This window comes from Juglans microcarpa x Juglans regia, chromosome 6D, assembly GCF_004785595.1.
Source record: "Juglans microcarpa x Juglans regia isolate MS1-56 chromosome 6D, Jm3101_v1.0, whole genome shotgun sequence".
In the NCBI taxonomy this organism is placed as follows: Eukaryota; Viridiplantae; Streptophyta; class Magnoliopsida; order Fagales; family Juglandaceae; genus Juglans; species Juglans microcarpa x Juglans regia.
In genome coordinates this window covers 36,276,313-36,303,251 of record NC_054604.1, presented here as the reverse complement: position 1 = coordinate 36,303,251, position 26,939 = coordinate 36,276,313, and the positions used below count along the sequence as shown (strand labels likewise).

Below are 26,939 nucleotides of genomic sequence, written 5' to 3'. Positions count from 1 at the left end.
AATTTTTTTTAAATTTTAAAACAAAAAATAAAAAATAATTCATACTTTTTCAAATCTCCAAATAAAATTAATATAAAAAAATTACATTTTAACAATATTTTAAATTTATAATATTTTTATTCAAAATTTTTCCTCTTATTTTCCAAAATCTCATAAAATATTAACTTAAACTATTTCATTACTATTCACAAACAATTTTATTACTATTTATAAACTTCTTATATCATCTCTATCTCATTTTTCAACTTGTCCTAAAACTCTATTGACAGGAGACCAGTACGACGATCTCATCCTTTTATTCCCTCAATGCCGGCTGCCGGCTGCCGATGGCCTCCCTCCTCTTGTTATTCCCGAATCGAACTTATCAAGTTCAATGCTCGATCATTGGTCCAACGTGAGTTTAGCTTTCTTCCTCCACCATCCAATCAAATTCGTGTTAAATGCATCACTCTCAATTGATATTTATTATTTAAGAACCTTTTTATCTATGATAGAGTAAACCAGAAATAAAAAAAATATCAACTATATTTTTTGATAAGTCTTTCTTTTATATTTTTAAAAAATGTTTTGACTACAAAGTTTTTATTATAAAAATAAATCTAGACTTGAAATGATATATTATATTATAAAATTATTTTTATTATAAATTATATTTAATATATGACATAAATTTATAAACTTATTTTTATAAAATTCTTTGCATATTACTTCCTCCTTTCTTTATTTATTTCCTTTAAAAATAGTTAGATTGTTAGGAAATAAGTTTCATCTCATCTTAATTTTTTAAATATTACTTAATCATAAACACTTGTAAATTTTGAATTTTTAACTATTTTATCTAATCATTACAATTTTTATAAAATACAAACAATTTAAATATTTTCAAATCTTAAAACAAAAAATTATTTTATAATAAGATTTTAACTTTATAATATATCCGTTATGAATGTGTCTCAACATCTCTAAACCTTTTCCTCTATTCTTATTGCAAGTTGGAAGTGCGAAATACGTCCTCAACAATATTTATTTAATTTTTTTTATCTAATTTTTTAAAATTCAATAAAATATGATAGTTCAAACTATTTTATTAATATTTACGCTATTATTTTTAAATTTCTTGTTTCTCATTTTCTAAGCATCCCGGAAATGTTCGAAACTAGAGGAACGTTAAAATAACGCATTAAACGGCCCACTCATTAATGTCTGTGTGGTGGGCAACCACCTCATGAAACCCTCCTACTTTGACAGAGTAATACAACGTGACCGTGTCCATGTCTCAAACCACCACAACTGCCCCCATAACTCCAAATTTAAAGGGAAAAAAAGTGAAAAATAAAAACCAAAACGGATTTTGTCCACTTTTTTGTTCTTTCGTCTCTTTTTATTATTTTTGGCTTCGATTTGGTCTTTTCGAGCTGGTCTTGCCCAGCTCCTGATTGGGTCCCCTTTGAACCTTCCGCCCAAGAACCTGGGAGAAATATAACTTTTCTGGGTTTTCCTTAGGTTTTTGAAGGGTTCGGCTTCTTGGTTTTGGTGGTGGTTGCTATTTCTGGTTTCGAAGGCAAAGAAAGTTCTTTGAGTTTCTGTTTTTTTTTTTTTTTTTTGTGTGGTGTTACTGGAAATGTGGAGGGGCCCCGGAGCTCCTGCTGATTCTTTCTACCAGGTCCGCCCCGAGTGCACCGATGTTCCCAAAACCCACTTCAGGATCAAGGTCCAGCGATTCTTTGTGATTCTTATTTTTAGTATTTTAGACACCCTTTTGAATTTTTTGGATACCCATTATCTTGATTTGGATAATTTTTCTTTGAATAATCGATGTATTGTGAAATGTGCTTTCAAAAGTAAATGCTATTGATTTTTTCACCAAGAATATGCGTCAATGTTGACTCTGATCATAATTTGGAGTGCGTGCATTATGCTGTAATTTGGAGATTCGTGAACAAGAACAAAGATTGTAAATCGTTCTATGTTTGAAGGCGAGTATGATAATGTAATTAAGGTTCGTTCGGTTGGTGACCTCGTGCTCATTTAATTCTCATTAAAAAACTCATATTTTATGAAAATTTCTCATTTAACCCCATCCTTTTGACACGCAAATAGAAATTTCCTTGTGAGGCTAATGCCTTATCGTTATTATTGGTCAGAAGTTGATGCTGTTATTCGAACAACTTTCTTGCTTCCAGTTTGGAGAATATTTTATATTTTTATTATATTTTCCTTATGAATGGTGTGGATGAGAGTCTTTGTAAGAACTGAACAGTCGAAAAAAAGCTTGTCACATGCATTTACCAGTCTATCAATCTTGGTACTTTGTGATGGATTGCAATGGAGATCTAAGGATACATCTTTTCTATTTCTTTGCTTCCCACCAAAATTTAGTGACGTTTCCTGCTACCATAAAGACGTGCTGTATGTAAGAAGAAGCCCTATTTATGAATTCACACAGAGTAATACAGATTGAATGAAATTACCAATTCATAACGAGTCTGTGTGCTTTCAATGCGTAATCCTAAACCTTCTACTTGTAATCTGCTTATGCAGGCCGGTAAAACTTTAAGTGTAAGAAGATGGCATGCTGCATTTACTCCAGAAGGGTATCTGGATATAGGCAAGACTCTAAGTCGAATCCATCGTGGGGTAAGTGCCTCTTCATTGTTCACAACATGCCAAAAAGTATGTTTAAGTTCATTGTTATGTCATGAAAATTAGATTGCACATCAACATGGCTGTCGGTCTTGTTTTATTGATATCTATAGTTTGAGATTTACAGGAAATCTCCATTCTTATAATTTGGTTTTCACTGTTGACCTGAAGAATTAAATCACCGATTTTGTAAACACGACTCACAGAACCTTACAGAATAGCCAATTCCTTATAATGCAGTTCCTTATGTCGGAGATGCCATTTGATCCAAAGATCATTGCATTGGATAATATGAACACCTCAAAGCTTAATGTTGCTTCTCCTATCATATTTTGCTATCCTGCTGCACACTCATGACTATGAAGAATTCAGCAATCTGGCTTACTAGTTCAACATAGAACTAGAGAGTCTATGGAATGAAGTTAGTATAGTTATCAAGTAGTTTTACACATCATGACAATTATGCTTCCTTTTTGGACTTCTGAATACTAACTTGAGATAGATGTTATGAATACTAACTTCAACTTGTAAGGGCTGATATTTAGTGGTATTCTTCTATTATTTGCCAAATTAGGGGATCCATCCATCAATTAGAGGAGAAGTATGGGAGTTTCTACTTGGTTGTTATGATCCTGGGTGTACATTTGATGAACGAGAGCAGATACGGCAACGCCGGAGGTAATACACTTCTCCTCTTTCATGAAATATAAAAATTTCATGCATCAAGGTTGTAATGAGTAGCACATAGGGAATTAATGGTGAAGGGTTAAGCAGAGATTTAGGTTGGTTGTTACTTGAAGAGATCAAATGATTGATTATCCTCACTATTATTTTTCTACAGTTACTTGTCCTTGTCTTTTAATGAGCTCAATGATCAATATGTTCTCTTATTCCTATACATATGAATATAAAACCACCAATTCATGTTTAAGATAACTTGTCTTCTCCCCAAACAATCAAATCAATTGAAAACAGTACAGTATGCTTATTATTATCATCATCTCGTGATTTCTATAATTTTATCCTTTTAAGACTTCAAATTTTGCTGCTCTATCTGGAGAAAAAAAAAATGAAGTACAAATCCTAAATCCTATCAATTCCTTCAGGATACAATATGCACGGTGGAAAAAAGAGTGTTGCCAAATGTTTCCTGTTGTTGGAAGCGGTAGGTTTATCACAGCACCTGTAATCACTGAAGATGGTCAGCCCATTAAAGATCCGTTGGTACTTTTAGAAACAGCCCCAGAAAAGGGACAGGCCATAGCTACTCAAGAAAATGCTGGAGCTGATTTTAAAACAGATAGTTTAAGGACAAACACAGCCAATGGTATGGAAACAGTGAAGGATAAGAAAGTAGTCCAGTGGATGCTAACTCTACATCAAATAGGTTTGTGGCTTCTTTTATATAGAAAGCCCACTTTTTTCTATTAGGGCAAAAGTCACGTTTATTTTTATGTAAAGCTCTGTTTCCCTTAGTATTATCACACTTAATTTAGCATGTAAACTGTGAAGTACTTATTTTTAACTTGCACCTTGCTCATAGAAATCGGGTTCAGCTCCCATAGAACCTTCGTGGAACATAAAGCTGCATGTCATGTTACTCTAGGGTAGTTAGATGCAAGCATCTTGGGCTTGAGATTGATATCTGAAAACCCCTTGTCAGAATGCAAAGAAATGTCATCTATTTAGTAAATTCATTTTCTTATTTACTTAACATCAATTTCAGGTCTTGATGTGGTTCGGACTGACCGGACATTGGTATTTTACGAGAAGCAAGAAAACTTATCAAAACTCTGGGATATTCTTGCCGTTTATGCCTGGATAGATACAGATGTTGGCTATTGTCAAGGTGGGTGTTCAAATGGACGTTTAACGTCTTATTCAGGGCATGCTAAAATGATAAATAACATTGGCCTATTAGAAATCTGCTTAATCCATTATACTTTCACCGACGTCTACTTTCAATGGCTTTTGCCACTCAGCTGTTAATTATTGATAGGGAATTATAGCCTGCAGAATTTATCATGGAGAAAAAGATCATACATGAATGCTTGAATTATGTGGTAAGCATTCAACATGAAGGATGGGGATACACATCTAGTGGCCTCTAGTTATTGTACAGTGTATAGATATCTAGCTTGATTGACTGTGTGATCCCTTCCTCCTTCTTTTTGGGTTCATTGGTGGCTAATGGGCCTAAAGCTTCACAATGCTCTCCCACCCCTTATTGTTGTCTTATGGTGTAGACGAGATTTGGTCCTAGGTTTCTTATACGATACCAAGAGATTCAAAGCTAAGCTAGCTTATTAACCATCTTTTTGCAATGTTCTGATAAATGTTCCTTGTTTGTTTAGAACATTTGAATGAGGAAACAAAGTTGCAAAAAATTGTTATAATGTTGATTATTTGTGCGGATGATCTGTTAATTGTGGTCCATTGGACTATGGGTCTTAATTATTTGTTTCTCCACTATCTCTTGGCATTTCATGACATGAAATTATCTGTTGTTAGGTCTAGGAAGCTAGTTAGGTCCTTCTTTCTCTGTCAATATGTAGAGAGAAATTGCCTAGAGATTCAATTCTTCCTCAGATTTTCCTTAAATTTTCATCATTGTATCTAATTAATTGCCCCTTAATAGTTGTATATATATTTTTTAATGCTAGAACTAGTGGTATTTCTAAGGTTCAAGAATCAAAGGACCTTCTTTATTTCACTAATTATTAGGCAAAGAATAATAATGTATCTTTTTTTTTATCGTTCAAGGAACAATAATAAATTACAGTCTAGTTACATTGTTTATAACAGATGGGTCTGGCATACTTTCAATATATATACTTTATTGAGTTTCTTTTCATTTACGCTATTTTCCTTGCATAGAAAGAGATGACAACAATTTGCTTGTCAACATAGTGTCAGTTATTCTATCTAAGCTTTATGACAATGCTGAGCAGGAATGAGTGACCTTTGCTCCCCCATGATAATTCTTCTTGAAGATGAAGCAGATGCGTTTTGGTGCTTTGAACGGTTGATGCGCAGATTGGTACTTTTTTTCCTATAAAATATTTTGTAGGCCATGATATTTCACTTTTAATTAGTTTACTTTTTCTATTTTTAGTTATATTTTGTATTGTTGGATGTCTTCTACTTGTTTTTGATGATGTAATTAACTTTTTTTTTTTTTTTTTGATAAGTTAGAACTTTATTAAGCATAATGAAATAGGCGAAGCCCGAGTACACAGGAAGTATACACAAGAAACACCTAGTTACATTCTAAAACTTATAGAAACGACGACAAGAACTCATTTACAGCCCCACCCTTGAGTACAATAGCAGAGAACCAGCAAAGTAGGGTGCTTATAAAAAACTTCCATAATGCATCACTATTGCGTTCCCGATCATTAAAGCACCTCTCATTTCTCTCCAACCAAATACACCACATAATACACAAGGGTATCATTTTCCATGCAGCTGCCACTTGGGAACAAGTATGCATTTGAAAGTTGGTCCAGCTTTTTAGGAAATCAACCACTGCTTCTGGCATAACCCAGCACAGCCCAACCCTTCCAAACACACCATCCCACAGCACTTTAGCCATTTCACAATGAAGTAGTAGATGATTCACTGATTCCGCTTCTTTCTTGCACATAAAGCACCAATCCAAAACAATCATTCCGCGCTTTCTCAAATTATCTATAGTCTGAATATTCCCTAATGCTGCTGTCCAAACAAAAAAAGCCACCCTTGACGGAACATGAGCCTTCCAAATCCGCTTCCAAGGAAAGCCAATATGGTGCTGATTAAGTATCACCTTATAAAATGACAGAACTGTAAATTGTTTAGAGGCTGTTTGTCTCCAACATAGTTGGTCCCTGCCCTGTCTTCTTATCTCCACTGAATACAACTGTCTAAAAAAATCAGTGACCTCCTCTACTTCCCAATCTTGGACAGATCTAGAGAAGCCTACATCCCAAAGCACCATTCCATTGGAAAAACCCATCACCTTGGAAACCGCAGCTTGCTTATTAGTCGCCAATCTGAAAACAATCGGGAATGCTCGAGACAGTACAATATCCCCACACCAAACATCAGACCAAAATCTGATTTTTGAACCATCACCAACCGAGAAGTAAATTTATTTTAGGAAACGACCCCAACCTTTCCTAATAAACTTCCATAGACTCACTCCATACGAATTCCTGCTCTCCTTGGTACACCATCCTCCCCAATCACTACCATACTTACAATCAATCACCCCCCTCCACAACGCTTCCTCTTCCCCTTGGTATCTCCATAGCCACTTCCCCAACAATGCATTGTTAAAACTACGTAGCCTATGAATACCCAGTCCTCCATCGGCAATTGGGCAACAAATTTTTTTCCAACTCACTAAGGGAGTTTTAGACACCTCTCCCAGGCCACCCCATAAAAAATCTCTATACAATTTTTCAATACGGTTGGCCACACCAACTGGTAAAGGGAATAAAGACAGGAAGTAGGTAGGAATATTAGAGAGAGTGCTCTTTATAAGAGTAATCCTACCCCCTTTAGATAAATAAGTCCTTTTCCATGCTGCCAACTTCCTCTCTATCTTCTCGATCACCCCGTCCCAAATGTGTTTGGCCTTAAAAGATGCCCCTAGCGGTAGTCCCAAATATTTTATGGGCAGAAATGCAACTTTACACCCCAGAAATTCAGCCAAGTGATGAATATTATGGACTTCTCCCACCGGTACCAACTCCGATTTACTTAAGTTCACTTTTAATCCCGAGACGGCTTGAAAACAAAGCAGGACAGCCCTCAAAATTTGAATTTGTTCCCCAACAGCCTCACAAAAATGAGGGTATCATCAGCGAAAAGCAAGTGTGATATAGTAGAAGGGCCACTAGAATTAGTACCCACTGAAAAACCCGAAATAAAACCTGCTCCTACCACTGCCTCCACCATGCGACTTAATGCTTCCATAACAATATCAAATAAGAAAGGAGATAAGGGGTCCCCCTGCCTCAAACCTCTAGAACTCGGAAAATACCCACAAGGCTGTCCATTAACAAGCACTGAGAAGCGGGCGGTGGAAATGCAATGACTTATCCAGCCACACCACTTATCACCAAAACCGCATCTTCTAAGCATATACAAGAGAAAATTCCAGTTTACATGATCATACGCTTTTTCCATGTCCAACTTACAAAGGACCCCCGGAGTGCCTTCCCTCATACGGCTATCTACACATTCATTTGCAATCAACACCGAATCTATAATTTGCCGTCCTTTAACAAATGCGTTTTGAGATTTGGAAATCATCTTCCCCATTACTTTGCTCATTCTATTTGCTAACACCTTTGAAATAATCTTATAGACACTACTTACCAAACTAATTGGGCGAAAATCCTTCAACACCGTAGCACCCACTCTCTTTGGAATCAAGGCAATAAAAGTGGCATTCAAACTCTTGTCAAACTTTTGAAACTCATAAAATTCATGAAGAACCTTCATCACATCCTCCCGCACAATCTCCCAACAATCCTGAAAAAATGCCATAGAAAAGCCATCCGGCCCGGGAGCTTTGTCTCTCCTCATTCCACACACCACCCGATGCACCTCAAGTTCTTCGAACGGCCTTTCCAGCCAACTTGTTGAAGAAGCATCTATCGCTGCAAAGTTCAATCCATCTAACTTAGGTCTCCAATCTTCCATCTCACTAAGGAGGGAACTATAATACTGCACATCATGCTCTTGGATTTCAGCAGGTAAGGTAAGTGGATTATTTTCAGTTCTTAACATCTCAATGGCGTTGTTACGTCTATGAGAATTGGCCATTTTGTGGAAGAAGCTAGTACACTTATCACCCTCGTTAAGCCAAAGAACTCTCGACTTTTGCCTCCATGAAATTTCTTCCCTCAAAAGAACCCTCTCAAGTTCTATTTTTACTTCATTTATCCTAGACAAGCTCTCCTCGCTGTCCCCATCAGCTTCCAAGGATTGAAGTTCTTCCCAAAGGGCTTTTTTTTGCTGCTCAACATTCCAAAGACCTCCTTATTCCAAATCTTCAAATCAGCTTTTAAAGTTTTGAGTTTCCTAGCCAAAACGAAACTAGGGGTCCCCTCAAACTGGTATGACAACCACCAACTTTTTACCTGATCAACGAAGCCCTCCACTTCTAGCCACATATTTTCGAACTTAAAGTACCGTTTACCCTCATGAATACCCCCACACTCAAGAATAATGGGGAAATGGTCCGATCCTATCCTCGGAAAACGTTTTTGGCACAGCTTTGGATAATGGGCTTCCCACGACGAAGACACTAAAAATTTGTCCAATCTAGAACTGCCTCTAGAATTGGATCACGTATACTCACCCCCCACCAACGGCAAATCCAGCAGTTCTAAGTCGAAAATCAGCTGTGAGAAAACCTCCATTGCTGAAGTTATTGAAGAAGAACCCACCCGCTCACTTGGGAATCGAACTATGTTGAAGTCCCCACATATGCACCAAGGAAGGTCCCACATAGAATACAACCCTGAAACTTCATCCCACAACAGGTTCCTATCCCGATCCCTATTAGGACCATAGACACTTGCTAATGCCCACAACCACCCATCTTCCACATTCCTCAATACACATGCCACCAAGTAATTTCCAATGCACTCTTCTACCATCTCAACAACTCTACTATCCCACAAGACTAGTACTCCACCAGAAGCACCGGAAGAGGCTAAATATGTCCAGCCTACAAACGAACCTCTCCACAAGCTACTAATAACATTCCTGTCAACACTTTCCAATTTTGTTTCTTAGAGGCATACAACATCGATCTTCCAACTATGAATTATGGACCTAATACGAATGGGTTTATTGACATTATTAATCCCCCTTACATTCCAAGACATAATTTTAGGCTTCATTAATAGAAATAAGTTCCCTCCCCTTAGATCTGTTCCTCCCTGAAGTCCCCTCCTTATTGTCATAATTAATAGAGCAATGCAATCTTCTTAACTCCCGCTTCTTTTTCACAGATGACTGCTCGACCGTGGATCGACCAGCTTCAATAGCCACTAAAAGTGCCCTCAATTGTTCATCATAACCATCATAAAATAGCCCCACACAGCTTTGAATTTTCTCGACTTGTTTAAAAACCCAATCTGAGGTTTCCTCCGACACAATCTGAAGAGGAGTCATTTGTAACGGAGATGAACTATCCATCTCCTCCTCATAAACAGTTACTTCAAACTCTGGATCTGAGACCATCATATCCTGATCTTCCATTTCAGACCGTGCCAACTCAGTCTGCCTGCTTCCTTCTAAGTTTAAGAACTAAGACAATAAACAATTACCCCCTGCTTCATCTTGACCCTCAACAGCCTCGACAATTTCCCCTGCCTCCCTCGTGTGAGTGATCAAAGATGTCAGACCTTCATTATGACCCTCAGCAGCCTCAACAATTTCCCCTGTCTCCCTTTCGGAAGCTTCCATTATGCCTATCGGCTCTTTCTGTGCTATTGGTGGAAGCGTCTGTGTAGATATCGGCTCCGATACATTGTCTCGGATCTGCGCCGAAGCTGTCTTGCCTTTGCTCACGAGAAAATCACCTAAACTCGTCGCGATTGACGTCGGGATTTCCTTATCTACTACCGTCGACCAAGTCTGTACAGGAGCCAAGACGTTTGTTTCTGGTCTTACGGCAGAACTGCCGGACTCTGCTCCTGGCTGCTGTTCTTCGCGATTGACATCGAGAACCTTCGACGTCACCTTTTGAGACTTCGTCGGCGATGGTGGCACTGACCCACCCACCTCTAAGTCCGCCCTGACCTGCGACTTCCTCCTCCACGCCAAACCTTTCATCTGGTTGGGCTCGGTTCCAAAATGCTGTTTGGACTGGGCCTTACCTATCGGTCCCCTTTCCTGACCCACACCCAAAGCCTCCGAACCCATAACATCTTTACCCAAAACGCATCGTATCATCCCTTTGACTTTAATAGCCATCTCTTCCAAAGTCGCCTGCATATCCCGCAAATCCTTCAAGAAACTTACATCATTTTGCCCAGCCATGCCTCTGCCATCACCCGCCCGCCTCTGTGTACCTACCAAATCAGGAACTTCACCTACTCTATACAAGTCTGCCGAAGCAAGCTTTCTCCCAACACGAGGTGTCTGCACAGCCCCCAAGTACGACCGAGCCAATGGGGGTGCTACTGTCGACGGATGTGGTAAACCTCTCCCCTGAGCACACTTGTTACGCACCTCCCTCACGACTACTGCAAGTTTCCTCCACCCTGTTCCATCCCTTTCCCCAGGAATATAGATGAAACTCCGGCGCCCCCCTCCACTATACTCCACTAAGGCCAAGAAGCTGCCACGAGAGTTGGAACTCTTCTGCGCAATGTATCCCCTGTTACCATCCCTATAAGTAGAGTAGTACACCTTACTTCCATGCTTAGAACATTCCTCCAAGGTTCTTAAGACCCAGCAAGCTGTACCCCAACCCAACCTCAAAGTATGCGATCCTTTCCAACCCCTTTCCATGATAAGCACTTCACACCCCTCCACTCGTAACTCAAACACCTTCGATTCAATGGCTAAGCTACTCATGGAAGACATAATCTTCCAATGATACAACAAACCCACCGTCAAGAGCCCACAAACACCATGGACTACAAGAACTTACTAAAAGGAAATTTGTGTACGGAGAGAGAGAGAGAGGAAGCAAGTTTATAAAAAAGCCCTGAAAGCCTTGGATGGACCTTATTATTCCACTTGGATGGACCTTATTATTAGTTGTCCTTAGAGGGCTTGAAAGCCTTCGTTGCGCTCGTCCTCCCCCGGGGAGGAACAGGTTTCTCACTTCGGTATGAACTGCCCACGAATTACGGCTCTCCCTACGCTATTAAGGACTACAGAAGAGCCTCATACTCGGCAGTTCTAGAGAAGTGAGGACTCAACAGTGAGTGAGTATGTCGGGAGGTTTGAGGATGCTTATATAGGATAGAGTTAGGGGTGGCAATATATGACATGATCGGTGAACTCAACATGAACACGACACAAAATTAACGGGTTTGGGTTTGACATAAATGGGTTTGGGTCAAATCAGGTTGACTCGTCGAAAAAATTAATAAACGGGTCAATAACGGGTCAACCCACTTAACCCAAAATCAATTTGCAATAACCCGTTTAAATTTTATTTCAAAATTACAATTTTATTATTGTTGGGTTGTAATATTGATATTTCTTAATATGCTTTTGTTTTTATTGTTAAGATTGTAATTTTGGACCTATAATTATTTGTTATTGTTGAGTTTGTAATATTGATTTTATTATAGGTTAAAAAATCTGAAAAATATTGATATGTTTTGTTAGTAGGTAGTCTTATTGTCTTCTTTTTTTATTTTTTATTTTTTAATAATATAGATTTTAACTTTTATGTGAAATTATGTTAATCAGGTCAAATGTGTTATGTGGGTTCATTCAACACATTTACATGAAATGCCAAACTGGTTGAAATGAGTCGATCATGTTGACCCATTTCTAGTTATTATACGGGTCAAAACAGGTGGCATGACTCAACCTATTATTTAAATGGGTCGTGTTATGGTTTAAGGGTTTGAGCCGTTTAACTTAATGGGTCGTGTTAAGGTTGATCCATATAGTTGAATGGCCATTGACTTGACACTACACGGATACGACCCGCGAACACGAATTGCCACCCCTAGATAGAATGCTATTACTTTTTTTCTTTGATAGGTTAGGATAGAGTGCTATTATGACATGGGTTTTCTTTTATATCTGGAAATGTTTGTTTTTGCTTCATTATTTCTTTCTAAGTTCACGCACTTAACTATTTCTGGAAATTTAACACAAATTCCACCTTGGCTTGTCAATGCCCATATGCAAGAGGATACTTTTACCCGTAAATCTTTAATTTAACATAACATAGCATCAAACTGCTACAATAGCTTATAATGATGTTAGAAATTAGAAAAGTCAAAGTTTGCCAAGAAATTAGAGAAGTCAAAACTTTGCCAAGTTGATGTATATGCTTGCTTGGTTGCTTCTATCTCGTGCATTCTTAATCAATCTTTCCATCAATTTTTTGATAAGTGATAAGTAGAACATAGCCATAATTTTGTAAAGAGTCACAAAGTTTTAACCTTTTTATATGACTTTCGAGGGGGATTCGAACCAGGGACCTCCATGACATAGATTTTCCCTTCAGCTCAAAAGTAAACATGCTTTGTACCATTCTATGTAATCAGTTACATATGATTCTTTCAGGGCTGCCATTTTTCAACTAAGTTTTTTTTTTTTTTTTTTTTTTTTTTTTTTTTTTTTAATTTAATTCCAGTTTCTTATTTTATGCGTTCTTATTTAAAAATATATAGCGAGGAAATTTCAGATGCACTGATAGCTCTGTTGGGGTGGAGGCACAACTTAGTAATTTGGCTGCAATTACACAAGTACTAGATCCAAAACTTCATCAGCACTTAGGTATTTGCTTAATATTGTGTCTTCTCATTCTGTGTCCTGTCAATATTTTACCAATTATATTACAGTTAATTGTTTTGTATCACAGCCTTGTTTACGATAAATTTTATTATATTTTTTTATCAATAAAGAGAAAAATTATTGTCAATAAGAGCATGGTCCAAGACTCAACCATTGAGCTGGGGGTATTGCTTTTTTTTTTTTTTTTTGATAGATAAACAAAACTTTATTGATCAAAGAATAAGCATATCCAAATACAAATAAAAGAACATTGAGTGCCCTAATTAAGAAGGCGCCAAAGAAATAAGAAAATCATGTAGGTCCATGCCATTGAAATCAACAGCAATGGCCCAGGTACATAGAGTACTGTAAAATAAAGCTTTAAGTTCCTCTTGTGATCTCTCCCTGTCTTCAAACGTCCTCACATTACGCTCCTGCCACAAGCACCGCATGATGCATATAGGGATCATCTTCCAAACCGCTTTCATCTGCTGCAAGCCTCCTATAGTTGTCCAGTTGGCCAACACTGCCACTACAGTCTCCGACATAACCCAAGCCAACTTTACTCGACCGATCACCTTAGTCCACAAAGCCCTTGCTGTATCACAATGTAATAGCAGATGGTCCACCAACTCTCCCCCTCCCCTACACATGCAACACCAATCCGCTATGATGACCCTCATTTTCCTCAAATTATCAGTTGTGAGGATCTTACCTAACGATGCTGTCCACCCGAAAAATGTAGCTTTGGCTGGTGCCATATGTCTCCAAAGTCTTTTCCAAGGAAAATGAGAGTTAGGCTCTTGGATGAGAATCTTATAAAAAGAGCGAACTGAAAAAACACCTTTCCCCGCGGGTGACCACCACAACCCATCTTCTTGTTGATTGCTCGGTTTAACGGAGTACAAGATGCTGTAAAAATCAACAAAGCTGTTCATCTCCCAATCTTGAGCTGCTCTACTAAAACTAATGTCCCAATGTATCTGTCCACCCGATAACCCCATGACATCCGCCACTGCAACATCTTAGCAATTTGGAAAAGTGAAGGAAAGGCAACTTGTAGGGAAATATCCCCAACACCAAATATCTTTCCAGAATTTAATCCTGGAGCCCTTCCCCAACTAGAGTCAAGTGTGTCGAGTAAAAACCACCATCCTCTTCTGATATGTTTCCAAAACCCCACTCCATATGCTCCTCTAACTTCATTAGTACTCCATCCCCCCCACTCCCTTGATGGCCTTGCATTTGAGCTGGGTATTGCTACCAAACATATGCCTGAAAATCACTACTCAAGGGTAACTAGTAGATATAATTGTTAAACTCATGTAGAAGCATCTGAATGCATGAGCCTTATTAAAAAAAATGAGGCAAATGCTAGGATCTCAGCTCCAGATCACTATAGTTGGGTTTCTAAAGCCATCAAAAGTACAGTTGTTCCTTTCTCTCTGAGATGCCTGCATGAGGAAAGGAGGACCAGCCTCCCAAATGATGCTATTTTTGTGATGGCCAAACAGCCCTTGACAACTAAAGACCACATCTGCCACCTTCTTTTGCATGACCCATCAAACCCAAATGCAACACTAAAGAGAAATTCTTAGAAAATGGCGGGCTTTGCGTACATAGTTATTGAAATACAAATTCAATTAAGAAAACAAAGAGAAGAGTAGTAGGGGAAACTACAAATGATTTTTTTTTGGTTGAATTATTATTGGGAGGCATCTCAAATGTTTCAAATTGCCAGGCTGGCCTATATGGCTGGTGGCAAAGATTTTATGAAAACTGTTAATTCTAGTTTTCTTAGATATGGAAAAAAAAGTGGTATATGTGTAATTAACAGTATTGCTAATACGATTGATACCTAACAAATTCAAAATGTTGGAAGCTGTTTTATTGAACTCATATACCAACAGAGAGAATAACAAGATCACATTCCCCCATTTAACGATTTATGATTTATTATTAATAGTTGCCATATACAACTATATCGATAGTTGGAGTTATTTTCTGTCCGATAATTTTTTATGCATTCCTATATTCTTGCACATCCCTTGATTTAATTCTGAAGAAAAGTAACAGTAAAGCCTGTCTTTTGATCTTGGAGCACAGAGACCCTAGGTGGAGGTGATTATCTATTTGCTTTTCGGATGCTCATGGTTTTGTTCCGGAGAGAATTCTCTTTTGGTGACTCATTGTACCTTTGGGAGGTAAATCTTTTTTCTTTTTTTGTTGAATTTATTGATGATACATAGATTTAATTGTTGACTGAAGTTCTTCTTCCTCTTGTTTTTGTTGTTTTGTGACTCAAACATATAAAAGAAAATTGTTGATGCTTTTTGACTTATCGAATCAAATGTTGAGAATACTAACTCAGGGTTGTGATGACTTTTATTTGAAAACAGATGTTTATGGAAATATTAAATGCATATTCCATCAAAGACTTATCCTTCACCTGAATGTGACTGGTCCATGATTAATAAAGCCAAGACGTTGCATCCAATGTATGGGCATGATGCCATGTGAAATTTTCCTAACAGGGGATTATTTATGAAGTGATTTCTTTGTAGCATCCATTTGCTTGTCAATATATCACAATAATAATTTGTTCAATTACTATTTTGGTATTGTGGCCAAAGTTTACACATCAAAGGAGAAACCTAACACGTATTGTAACATCCCATTCTCGGATTGAGTATAGGAAGGGCGGTGAATTCCCACATTGTCTGGTTGGAAGAAGTTTACGTACTTCATAATCATTCCAAGAAACACCAGTTGTAATGTGACTTGGGTTTTCCTTAAGTCGTTAAGAATAGGATCAGTGCCAGTATCGAGTTAGGAGTGTGGGACTTAAGCGTACCACCTTAGGAATAGCCTGAAGAAGACTTTATTTTTAAGAGATTGCAATTTCGTTACAAAACTGAATGAATACGCCTGATAAGACATTAGGGATGTGGGATCACATTTACTGAGCTTCATATGCTAAATCCAGGCTGTTACAATCTTCCGCGCTCAAAACTCCTTCTCTCAGTTCAATCCCAACCCATGAGGTTTTATAGGATCTGTGCTGATATTTACGAGATGATCATCATTAGGCCACTAATGTGGTGGTAGAATATGATTGTTTTTGCTTGATTCATATATTTATGTTTTTTTAGTTTGTATCCTAGGCGAGGTCCTATGGACAGGCACACACCAGGGCACCCAAAAACTTGTGTATTTCTTGATCCCAGGGGCCAGGTGTGCCCAGTCAGTTGTTTGGAAGCCAAAAGATGTGAAAGGAATTGATCAACGAAATCTTCTAAACTCGGGAGTATTTTATACTACATTTATTCATTGGCCCTAAGCATGCACAAGAAGATGCTTTTGTGTCCTTTTATTGTTTCAAGTTTTCCTTTTGTTAATGTGTTCATTTTTCTTTGTTGTCACAATGCATGTGTCCATTATGACTCTTGAGAATCACGTGTACGGATTATAGAGTCAGTATGTGTCGTAATCACACATTGGATTATATCTGGTACATTTTTAATGGTTATTTGTTTGGTTGTTTGAATCTGTAACAGATGATGTGGGCTCTGGAATACGACCCTGGCTTGTATTTTATGTATGAAGAACCTAAGTCAGCTAGCGAAAAAGCGGAGGGATCTAAAGGAAAAGCAAAGTCAATACGTCACTGTGGAAAGTATGAAAGGGAAAATATGAAAAACGGAGCTAGGAATTCAGAAGGCCCTCTCCCTATCTCTGTTTTCCTTGTTGCTAGTGTGTTGAGAGATAAGAAGTCAAAGCTACTGCAAGAAGCTCGGGGCCTTGACGATGTTGTCAAGGTTAGCTAGCCTCATTCAAAAGGCTCCAATATGCTGATTATTTTTAGATTGGGAATATACCAAATAAGTGGAGAACACAATTGAGAAAATAGTAAAGATGGCCTTTGCGTTACTCCTGCTGGTGAAGGGGTAGGCAGGATTGGCATAGCAGCAGTAAAATTTTCCCACCGACCTTAAGTTAGATTATTTGTTTGGAAGAGTTTGAAGAAACTTCCGTCTTACATTTTTTAAGTACCATCAGTTGCTGTGTATGTATTCTCTTACTAATGGGTAGTCTTGAGGAAACAGTAGTTGGCTGCTGACGAATCATTTTTCATTCATTTAATTATCAAGGTCTATTAGGAACATGCTGGCACTTTGTAATTACATGTTGCTCTATGGCTTGCCCATTTTTCAAAGCATTTTGTCTTCTCATGTCTTATCTTAAACCTTTCCAGATATTGAACGACATAACAGGAAATCTGGATGCCAAAAAAGCTTGCACTGGGGCAATGAAACTCCACAAGAAATATTTAAGAAAGGTAACATTCTTATAAATTTTGAGGTTGAATTTAAAATCTTTCCTGGAGAAGAAACGGGGATATATGGTCAACCAACTTTTCTCTCAGTTGGGTTCTCTTATTCTTAGGCATACTAACTATCGGACCTTTCATGAAAAGTCCAAGAGGCTATTGAAACATTACAAGTTGCAGAATATCATGCTTGCATTATATGTTTTTATTTGGTTCATTTTTTCCTCCAATGGTAAATTTAAAAGAATATATGCATGGGAAAATCCCAATGTATAACCTGTCTTTGTGTGTTGCTTCATTATACAATAAACTTCTGTTAGTTATACCCTGAAGTCACTGTTCATTTATTGATGCTGCAGGCCAAGAAGACATAACCGTAGAGAAAGGACATGATTTTTCGGCCGATCCAGAAATAAAAGGGTGTTCCCTTCATCCTGATGGTTTGCTTTGGCAAGAGACAATCGCGTACTTTGACGTGTATATTTCTCGGCTTCACAGAATTGTACGATGGCTTGAGCAGCAGATCTTCCACTGAAAGTGATTGTTGTAACTTAAAATGATTTTTCATCATTTATACATCCAAAACATTTGTTTAAAGTTCTTATACGAATCTACTTTGTAAGCGCCTGTTGTTTGTAACAGGTTGCAAAAATACAAAAGAAAGCTTATGCACTATTCAGATTCATATCAATGAAACAATCTACTCTTTCGTTTTTTGTTCTTCTGGAAAATTATGGTGCAGTCTATCCTTTTCAACATGAGTAGTTGCAGTTAATGTGAACATTTATTTTGAAAAGAGAAATAATATTTGTAGTTATAGATTGTGTAAGTGTTACGTACTCTTTTTGAAAAGAGTGTAAATATAGAATTTACATGAAAAAAAATTAATTTTTTAATAGTAGACCTCATTTTTTTTTAAAAGGAGTATATGACGTTTGTATAACTCATGATTGTATATAGCATTACTCTTAAATAGTTAATTTATTGAAAAAATGGAACCTTCACAAATTATGAATCGAAGCCAAATAATCTAATTTTAACTAGGCACCATTTGGAATTCGGAATTCTTTATGAATAGTAGTGAGTTGAGATGGTGGAATGAGTTTTGTGGGGCTTACTTAAGATGAATTTAGATGTGTTTGAATGTTAAAATGAGTTTAGATGTATTTATGAAAAATTGAAAAAGGTTGTTGGTCTCACGTGTAAAGAGGTGTTGAGTTCAAAAATATTATGGGTCTCATGTGTAAAGAGGTTTTGAGTTGAGATGACCCTAGAGCATTCTCAACCGGTGCCCTATTTCACTATTATCCCCAAATTATGAGGAAAAATTTAGGGAGGAGCTGAAAAACCCTCTCCCATCCCATTCCCTGTTTTAGTGTCTTGATTTAGGGGAGCTACAGTGATTCCCCATATATGGGGAACCATTGTACATCCCAAAAACTCTCTCCCATGTTTCAGGCAGTTGGTCCCGCATGTTTTTCTCTTTCTACCCTTTGTTGCCCTCTTCGATGTTTTTCTCTGTTGCACCGTAGCCACCATTAATGGTGGTTTCTCTTCATCGGCCTGAATATATGTAAATATTTCTCACTCTCCCACTTTGATTTTACTCACTGAAGCCCCCCTCCCATGGCTGGATTCCGTCATCTCCGTCGCACAATTTTGCATCTCCCATGACTGAATCTGATGCATATGACAATTGTATTTTATCTCCTTAACTTTGGGTCTAACTTTGGCTTTCGAAATCTTTAATTTTTGAGACTTGGGCTTATGATAGTGCTCTAAGGTTTGGCATTTCAATTTGATCTGTTTATAATGGATTTCGAAAGGCCATGGCTTATGATCTGTGTTACTTTTCGACTTATTGGAGCTATGCATCTTTTGGGGCTTTTCTTTTTGAATCCGAGTGCTTGGCATTATGATTGATTGTTTGTGATTCGAGTGGTTGTTGGTTATTCACTGTGCTTGGCATTTTGAAATCTTCTTTGTGGTTTTGGGACTGTTAGTTATTCACTGTGCTGGGCATTTCGATTGATTGTTTGTGATTTTGGGGCTGTTGGTTATGCATTGTGCTTGGCACTTTGAAATCTAGTTTGTGATTTTGGGACTATTGGTTATAATCTGTGCTTGACATTTCAAAATCTTGTTTGTGATTTTGGGGCTGGGTTGTTGGTTATTCATTGTGCTTGCCATTTCGAAATCTTGTTGGTGATTTTGAGGAATCTATATTTGTATAATTTGCCGGTCTGAGACATTAAGAACATGTGATGTTTGAGGAGTGTTCGGTTAGATATGACTTGCTGTGAGCAATTTAGATAAATTGCTTGTTGGTGGTCTTGCAGAATGTTGTGCTGAGGGAAGACTTCTTGAGTACATCTCCACAAGCATTTTATAGTTGTTTGCTTGGCATGATCTTGAAAGTTAGTCATTTGAAAGTTAAGCATTTTGAGTATATCTTTGGACAACAAGTTTAGTCATTTGAATGGTGGGGTTTATATATCTTATTTGAACAACATTCTCATGAAAACAAGTTAACCACACACACACACATTTTAAATTGACATTTTATTATGTTTACTGTTATTATAATTATTATTATTATTTTTGCAGACTTGTCGTACTTCTCTGTTAAAGTTATACTTCTCTATTACTTGTAAGCTGTTGGTTAATTGTTTGCTTGGCATGGACTTATTAACACATGCTTTTGTGCAAGAATTCAAAAGGTTATCGTCGGAGAAAGGACAAAAAACTTTATCGTCAATATGCAGATAGGTATTACCGTTAGAGAAACTGAAAAAAATATTACCGTTATATGAAAATGAAAAAATTGTTACCTTTAGACAAATGCAAATCAAATAATATTACTCAAGTATATGCGGAAAAAATCGTATTAGAAAATACCATCGCGTTAAAAAATGCACATATTAAAAAAATTATTATTTTTAATACAAATGTTGGATTGAAAAATAATACTGTATCCGGGAAAAAAATCGTATAAGTATTTATAAAATTATTAAAATATGATATTTGAAAAGAAGAGAATAAGACAAAAGAGTTTGTGATTAAGAATGAAAATGGAAGTGAGAGAAAAATGTAATAAAGAAAGAATATAAGAATATTATTTTAATAGAATAGAGAAATGATAGGGAATGAAATGTAGAAGATTTTTTAAAGATGAGTAAAATTTATGATAAAATTATAGGGAGTGTCTTTTTTAACTAAAATATAGGGAACCGGATGAAAATGCACTTAGTGATTTGAGAGTTAAGATATTAAACTCAGTTTAAAATTAAACTGAACTGAATTGAGTTACAAACGGGCCTAAGACTTGCATTCTCATATATAGACCATTTAGGACAAGATGATTCGATCGGCCAGCTAACTTCGGCCAGTTCCGATAAAATTAGAAAGAGAATTGGAACTAGAGAGTAAAAGAAGAATAACTCGGAGGAATGAAACCAGAGACAGATCAATAAGATTGCTAATTAGAGAAAGTAGTAGGGATGGAAGGGAACACTCTTTTGAACAATAATTAGGTACTGCAGGATTCCGATCCGTTGGATCCCTATAAACACCATACCGGCCTCAATCTGTCAAAACGTTGTAATGTGCATCCTCTGTTAGGATTAGATGGTTAACGTTGTGATGCGTCAACCTATTTAATTTGTATTCAATCTTAATGGTAAAAAATAGACGAGAGTGCTATGTACTATTAATAGTACTTTTTATATAGATATATAGAAGGTGTAATGTCAGTTCGAAATCAACTTACAAACGGCATATAACACCTGTCTAGCTATTGAAGGGTGGGATTGTATTGGCAGGCTCATTTAGGTCCCGTTTGAATTGAGAGATGAAATGAGATGAGTTGAAATGATTTGTGAATAGTATGAGATTTGTGAATTGAGATGGTTTTTGAAAATTTTTTGTTTGGATTGGAAGTAAGATGAGATGATTTTAAGTTGTTTGAGAGGAGATAGAAATAGGTTCTGCAAATAATTGCATAGTATTTATAATAATTTTGTTTTATTTATAAACAAGTAATAATAATTTTTGAAATTACGTACCCAATTTTTTATATATAATATAATTTATAATAATATTATAAGATGAAAATATTTTTATAAAATCAAATTATATAAAAAATATTATTAACTCAAAATATTTATATCAAATTTTTATAAAATCTTGAGTTAATAATAAAAAAATATTAATATTTTTATTTAACTTTAATTTAATTTTATATCAAATTTTTATTTAACGAAATCGGAACTGTGATAACACACAGAGCCTTTCTCTTTCATTTGGAGATGGGTTTTCTCTTTTATCTGTAAAAGCAAAATTAAACTGAAAAGTGAAAAGCATAACACTCATTTTGTTGTTGGTGAACCCATGTGAAAACATCTCTAAAATGAAAGTAATTGCTGTTTGGATTGAAGATTACTTTACGGTACGACATGATCTCTCGATCCAAAATCAGGGCTTAAAGTTTAAACCCTTCAAAAATAGAGAAATAAAGTAGCCACTATTCCCATGCCTCCAACCCTCATTGTCTATTTCCTCAGTGCGATTTGAGTTTTGGGTGTTGGGGGCACTGTTCTCTTGACTAAAGGGTACTTAATTTTGGATGTTATATAAGAGTATTTCAGATAATAGTAATAAAATAGTTTATTAATAATAATGAAATTATAGTAAATAGTTTGTGAATAATAATGAATTTGGTATCAGCAGCCTGCATACATGTACAGCCTTAATGGCAGGTTTTGCTACCTCTCTATTCTATAATTGGTTCATAATTAATATGTGGAGTGCTAATCCAAGTATGATTCATTCAATAGGATGAAATTAAATAGATTATCATCATTCCTTCAAGGCCGACATGCATACACAGTTGATCGGCAGGTTCCGATAAGGCTTAACGCTCTGACATGCACTTAAAACGTACGTAGTGGCATGCATTGAATTAAAAGGTCTAGATCGGTACTGAAAATCAACATGTTAGAAAGACAAAGTTGGGAAAATTTGAGATCCTCTTATAAAACTTACTCGGAAACAAAAAGAAGATGAACCAGATCGATCGACGTTGTACAATAGAAAGAAAATATCCGTCAGACACCATGCGAATCCATACTTATATAATAACTACTTTCAATTTATAATTCCATACAGATTATCATAACATCTGTTTTCAACTTGTTACATTCCCCTTATCTGCAGTACTCGGAACCAACTGGTGATACAACAGGCATTGAAATCATAGACGTTGCGGCGTTCATCATTTCCCATTTGCCCAAGTGCATGCCTACTGATCATCCACTGATGCTGCTGCGTCACATTAACAGTTATGATATGAGAAAATGCATATATAGCAATGAATTGCATGGAGTTATTGATTCTGTTTAGCTGAATCCAAGAAACCGAAATTCTCACCCAAGGACGGACGTATCTCCCAACTAGGTGGAAAGAGTAAATGAAAAAACCCGGAACGATCATATATGGAAGCGATCTGTCATCAGCATAAAAGTGATGACGGTGATGAATATTACAGCCAGGAAATGAACACGAGACTGATGCCCTGCATTTCCTGGCCGGGGAAATTCGAGGGGAAGCGCACACTCTTCCCCATTGAAAAGCACCCTTGACGGGAATCCATCACCACGTTGGATATCTAAACCCGGCGTGTGTTTCTTTGAGAATGATATCACTGATTGCTGCTTTCCGGGCACTCTTGGCTCATTCATTTTAGTCCCATTTGTCTCTCCCATCAAGAAATTCAAACCCTGTAAGCCTTGAAAGAAGATGGTATTGTTGATATCTGGCAGACTGGTGCCGTTGAAGGAGTAGACCTTTTCGAAACCAGGAAAGGCCTTCTTCATTTGAATCGCAGTGTACCAGTCCACAAAAGGGGTGACGTCCCAGTTGAAGAGTGTAACTCGAGCTGTCCATCCATTCCTGTAGTCGGTGTCAATATGCCAATTGATGCTAACCCCGCAGTTATCCGGACAAGGTAATGGGTTTGGTACAGGATAGTGTTTGATTTTAGCCCAGGCTTTTGCTTTCTCCGTTCTGTTTGCAAAGGGCACGAGGAGGGCCTCTGCAGGGAGAAACATCGCGCGGGCATTCTGATTGCAAGTGTCTGATTCCTTACAACCGCAGGCGCAAGTGTTGCAAGGAATGACACTGGCATTGTAGTATGCGGAAAAGGAAACACAACATCGAGCTTGCTTAACCTTTGGACGTGTAATGTTGCATACCACTTGCCAACTTGCAATTGCAGCAATCGTAGCCTGAATGCCACTTGGGTCAGGAAACTCTGTTGGATCAACCCTAATTGGAGGGCCACACTTATAATGAGGATTAACAACTCCGACGATACTCCATTTCTGGGGTGGATTGAGAGAAGTCCGGTTCAAGTCGGGAGGGAGCTTATAAACTTGTAATTGGAAAATAGACCTTGCTTTGCTCTCATCCATTAGTTTTGGCAAGATGGTGCCATTTCTGCAGCAATAAGGTAACTTCCCAACTTGGGTATCATTTGCAAGATAGGGAGGGAGATCAGTAATGACAGGCTTTTTATCACAGTTCATGACTTGAGAGAAGTCGAGATCTGAATAGTAAACGCCGGCAGGGCCATAGATGCAGCCGGAACCGTCCTTTTTGTGAGTGTAGGCTCCTCTCATAGTGGAAATAAACTCTCCTCGCATCCACTCCCAGGTCAAGTTCCAGTGATCAAGACGGCCTAAAGGGTGATTGTTATCGATGGTCACTTGGGCTAGATAGTTCATTGGATAGGCTTGGAGCACGTCGTATGTCAAAGAGAGGTCGCCATCCTGACGAGGCAAGAATTTCGTCTTTTTTAGTTTTTTGGCCTTGTATTTTGGATCCTTTGTACAGCATACTAGCATCGAGCTAGGCCCTGCATGCGAAATTAACAAATTTTGCCAAAACTTCATGCACGAGTCAAATCTTGCCAAAATGTCACCATGTTTTCACCCTTCAAGGGAAATATATTGAGAAGAATTCGTGTGTGCGCGTGTGTATATATATATATATATATGTATGTATGTATGTATGTATGTATATATATATATATGGAAAAGTTTATACACTGTACTACCATCTCATTTTCATCTTATTAAGTAAGATGCGACACATTTATCACCATTAAATGATCATTTATTACATGCTTCTTCATAATCTAATAGTAATAAATATGCTACATATTTATTAGTATAATCAAAATAGAATGAGAGTATAGTATACAATATTACTCATATATATATATATATAGAGAAAGTCTACTATGCCGCCCCACTTTGACCGCTCTATTTGACAGTTGGTCAATTTTTTTTACTTAGTGATTAAGGAAATGATTTTAAATATATTAATATTTTTTTTATTTTTTAAAAATATTTAAATGTATTAAAAAAAATTATTGGACGGTACGCCCAACGGTAAGAGTGGAGCGGCATAGTACCTCCACTCATATATATATATATATATATAGTCCACTGAATAACAACAACGAAGAAAATGCTTTTGATTGGATTGTTGAAAAATGAAACGATGAAATTTCTGCTGAAAATTTTCAGACGATCAACATCTATGATTTTTTTTGGAACCCCAGCGAAGAAAACATCTATGATTACATAATGCCAAATTATCCTTCTCTCAATTGATTTTCTTTTTCAGTTTCTGTTTGCATGATTGCATCAAAAGTTTGTTCACAGGGAAAAAAAAAAAAAAAAAAATCAATCGGTTTGATCTTTAGGCCAGCTTATGCATGCACCAAATATGAACCTTAGAAATAAACAAACTTACCACGACGACGCGGTGCCGGACATCTATACCCATCATTTTCAAGTCTAATTGTCTTTGGCATCGGCACTCCCGGCGGTTTCACCCCAAATTGCGTTCCGATGATATCGACCTTCACCTGAATCTGATCAAGATCCAAGGCCGTTTCGATCGAGGTCTTCAAGTTTGCCATGGGATATCCAGCCAGGTACGTCCCATTCCCGACAGCCGCCGGGAAATCACTCGAGTCTACCAAAACAGCCCCGCTAGCAGACACCAGTATCTCCTTGTGCTGAAATCCTATGAACATCTTCCACGCCTGGAGCTCCTCCTCCCCGGCATTCAATATAGTGGCTATGGACTTAAACGCCCACGCCTGTGCGCTCGCGTTCTTCAAGTGCGGGAATTCCTTCTTGCGCGAAATGAAGGTGTACGAGAGGAAGATCCCATTGCAGTGTTCCTGCTCGGGAGGTGGAGCCGCAGGCTCGGTGTCATCATCGTAGTCTTGTCCATGACAAACCTCAACTCTATAAAACAACACAAATAGCATGAAAAATGTTACGGAAAAAGGCCATGCATGTTGCCATGCAAATCTCAATATTCCTGATGATTTTGTTCTCATTGCTTGCTTATAAGTTTGGTGAGGATTTTTGGGTAGAAAGGGAGTTGCGGCGTCGGCATAAAGACGCCGCAAGAAGAAGAGGAGGAGCAGGGGCAGGAGGAGGAGAGAGTTTGAGGAAAACCCTAGTGAGACGTGAAATGGTTACAAGAAATTAAAGAGAGACGGAGAGAGGAGACTGAGTCAGCTGAAATATCTTCCGCTAGTTTTAGCGTGGGACGCGGAGAGTTTACAGACATGACAGTGTATATATAAATAAATAAATAAATAAATAAATATATATATATATATATATATATATAATTAGTGCATTGAAGAATTAAGGGTTGCCTTAATTCAATTCTTGGTGTAGGCCAGCGTTGTAACTGTAATTAACTGAAAAACATCGTCAGATCTATCATGGCTAACTAACTAAACATCCACGTCATCATCATGAGTTGTCTATATTAAACACAGAGACATGTAGCTTTCTCCCTCTTGCATTGCATGCCCAGATTATTAATTGTTCGATCCCATGCGAGCAAAGCTTAATTTTTTTTATATTTTATATTTTAAGTTCGATTCTTCACATTAATGTTTTAGCACATGATGATGCGCGGGGGTGAAGATCGATCGATGGAGGACAGGCAGTCGAGCCAACACAGGCCCTATGTTTGGCAATGGTAAATATATTTCTCTTTAATTCTGATCCAGACCACTGTACGAGGTAGCCGCTGCATGCAGTTGCTTCGTTCGCGGGCATCTTCTAATTGCGATGATCCTACAACTTTATAATGTATAAAACAAATTAAAGCTAAAATGCATGAATGCTAGCATCCCCACTGGCTTCCAAGTTACAGCGAAGTCAAAACACACGTACGTATATATATATATATAAATATATATATATATATAATGCACGGGGCACAGGGGTGTCATCATTCTGTCCTCCAGCTGTCTTTGTGGGCGGCTGCTTTGGGCATAAGACGACAAATTAGAATTCGGTCCACTCTGTGACGTCCAGCTGTCTCTAGGGGCGGCTGATTTTGGCGCAGAGTGTCAATTATCTTCAAAGAGGACTTTGTTGGTCTTCTTTGA

The 26,939-nt window shown here is 37.5% G+C and overlaps 2 protein-coding genes across 2 annotated transcripts; one reads left to right on the top strand and one right to left on the bottom strand.

Annotated features, from left to right (window-relative positions):
- Positions 1 to 1,155: 1,155 nt before the first annotated feature.
- Positions 1,156 to 18,165, top strand: LOC121234857 (rab GTPase-activating protein 22-like). The gene is made up of 11 exons (XM_041130982.1): positions 1,156 to 1,711; positions 2,542 to 2,637; positions 3,218 to 3,321; positions 3,750 to 4,030; positions 4,370 to 4,492; positions 5,595 to 5,683; positions 13,017 to 13,122; positions 15,226 to 15,323; positions 16,677 to 16,937; positions 17,375 to 17,458; positions 17,809 to 18,165. Exons 1-11 carry the CDS (start codon positions 1,622 to 1,624, stop codon positions 17,821 to 17,823), a joined length of 1,347 nt encoding a protein of 448 aa, XP_040986916.1. The 5' UTR covers positions 1,156 to 1,621; the 3' UTR covers positions 17,824 to 18,165.
- Positions 18,166 to 22,812: 4,647 nt separating this feature from the next.
- Positions 22,813 to 26,117, bottom strand: LOC121234854 (COBRA-like protein 10). Its single transcript, XM_041130977.1, has 2 exons — positions 25,268 to 26,117; positions 22,813 to 24,362 (listed from the first exon to the last, which is right to left on the bottom strand). Exons 1-2 carry the CDS (start codon positions 25,863 to 25,865, stop codon positions 22,936 to 22,938), a joined length of 2,025 nt encoding a protein of 674 aa, XP_040986911.1. The 5' UTR covers positions 25,866 to 26,117; the 3' UTR covers positions 22,813 to 22,935.
- Positions 26,118 to 26,939: the final 822 nt, after the last annotated feature.